General features: G+C 33.9%; 1 protein-coding gene across 1 annotated transcript; it reads left to right on the plus strand.

The window, feature by feature from the left end:
* Positions 1 to 1,679: 1,679 nt before the first annotated feature.
* Positions 1,680 to 1,958, plus strand: LOTGIDRAFT_105241 (hypothetical protein; the record flags this gene model as incomplete). The annotated part of the gene is made up of 1 exon (XM_009059595.1): positions 1,680 to 1,958. A coding segment is annotated over one exon (279 nt), but the record flags the coding sequence as incomplete, so codon positions are not given.
* Positions 1,959 to 2,330: the final 372 nt, after the last annotated feature.

The raw sequence follows: 2,330 nt of genomic DNA on the forward strand, positions 1-2,330 counted from the left end.
GTCAACTGAAAATAGAACGTTGAATCAGTGTAGTGTAGTGTATACAGGACTGGATCAGTAATTCATTTGTCATCTTTTTCCAGTGTTAAATCTCAAAATTCAACCTTCTTTCGTTCATCCCTTAGCTGCCATGAAAGTAAAGAATGCATTGTACACAGCACACTGGTCATGTAAACAGGAAATGTGTTATAAATGTTGAAAAGTTAATTGTTCATTGTTCATTATTTTAAATTAGAACTGGAGAACTAATTTGTTTTAAAATATTGAATACAATAAGTTAAAGAATGACGTGTAAAACTATTTTGAATATCACAAGAACAAAACAAATTTTGAGAACCGAAATATCTTCATAACGTTAGTATTGCGCCACATTATTCATGTCTAAAAGTGGTATGCACGATTGATTTAAAAAACTTACGGAAATTATTACAAAAAATACTTCAAAAGTGAGGAAGGGCTCAAGGTTGACTTGTGACTAACAGAATCTGAACAGTGGCGTTTCTTAGAATTATTCAGTGAGGGGGCTTGTAAACCAGTAGATTCACTAGTTGAAAAAAAGTGACTGATGTTTTCAACTGCTATGCAAATTAATCAATGTGCTATTTAGTATTAACTACATAATTTTATGCATATTTCATGCAGAACACACTTGTAGAATACAATATATTCAGCTTCAATAAAGGAACATATAAATGAAATGAAATGAATGGAGTTTTACGTCTTACTTTTCTGTACCATGTGGGCTAATGAAGACGGGCAACGCCATGCAGGGTGCAATGAGGGAAATTTTGCCAGGACAGCTCTTTTTCGAAAAGGAACATTTAAAGAAGATATGCATTTAATTTATGATGCTAAATGCCACTAATAGGCTAATACAACATATTCCATGCATGATAAAAGCTTGATTGTTGATTCAAAATAAGTAAAGGTCACTTTCTCTTTAGGGCCCTTAATCTTACGTAATCCTGTATGATTTGATTCTTGAAATTGTGCGTACGTGAAATAACTCCAAATCTTTTCCTTCTCTTGGTTTCAGGCGGCGGTGGTGATATTCTGGGGACATGTTTGTGCCAACCGCAACTTTCCTGGTAAAGGTGCACTCAGGTCGACTAGATCATTCAGGTGATATGATCCTCCCAGTTACCGCTTCATGCTTGCAGTCGTTTTAAGTACGTGTGCTCAGTGGCGTATTTGGGCGGAAATGTTGGGCCATGCACCTCCTCCACCCCATGTATTCATTCTACTTTCAATTTTTAAATCGCGTTACATGTATTATCCGGGTTTCCACATTAAAACATTTTCCAGGGGGCGGATCCCCCTCACCCCCACTATGACTAGTTCCGTTTAAAATGAGAATACAGGAACGCTATGCCATTGCAAGTTCTTTCTCAGATTCAGTGGTGTTTGCTATAGGGGGAGGTTGCCTGGTAGCCCACCTTGACCTCCCATTTTAACGATCTTCCAATATCCAGAGTAATAATGAATAATTTTTTCTCAAATGTGGACAATAATCTAATAGAGGACCAAAGTGACATCCAATATAAGAGTGATATTTTAAATGATTTTGTAAAATCTAAAGTTAACGAAGCAGAACTTTGTAATATTGCACCAAATTCCATATCAGGAATATTTCAATATTATAAACCCTTAGAAAAACATATATCTCCTTATCTTAGTTCATATTTAATAATGATTTAGTTTATGCTTATAAGTCGGGATATTCATGTTTAACAGCCATAAGAAATATATCCGAAAACATCTATAGATCCTTGATTCATAATGAATTATGTGGTTTGATATTTATTGACTTTAAAAAAGCTTTTGATTTAGTGAACCATTCTTTGTTATTGGACAAACCAAAGAGTTATAAACCGACTGGAAATTTTACAGACTTTCTTTCCTATGTTAAAGGCAACAGAGGTGTTATGTTAATGGTACATTATCTCCACAGTGTGTGATATCAGATGGAATTCCCCAGTGATCTATTTTAGGACCTATTCTTTTCAATATGTTCATTAATCATCTCCCACTTTATTTGAAATCTCACTGTGATTTATTCGCCGATTATACGACTGTCTATTCATGTAATTCATGTTTAACGCAAGTTCAAACGAATCTTCAACATGATAGTATCGAAATAGTCAATTGGTGTACAAATAATTCAATGATAATCAATAAAAACAAATATAAATGCATGCTTATAACTACTAAACAACGAAGATCTCGTATAAATATCGATGAGCTAAATATTTAAATTAATGATTCCACAATTGAAAATGTCTCAAAATTTCAACTTTTGGGTGTTGTAACATGGACTTGAAAGATCATAT

Source organism: Lottia gigantea (genome assembly GCF_000327385.1).
Source record: "Lottia gigantea unplaced genomic scaffold LOTGIsca_4, whole genome shotgun sequence".
NCBI lineage: Eukaryota > Metazoa > Mollusca > Gastropoda > Lottiidae > Lottia > Lottia gigantea.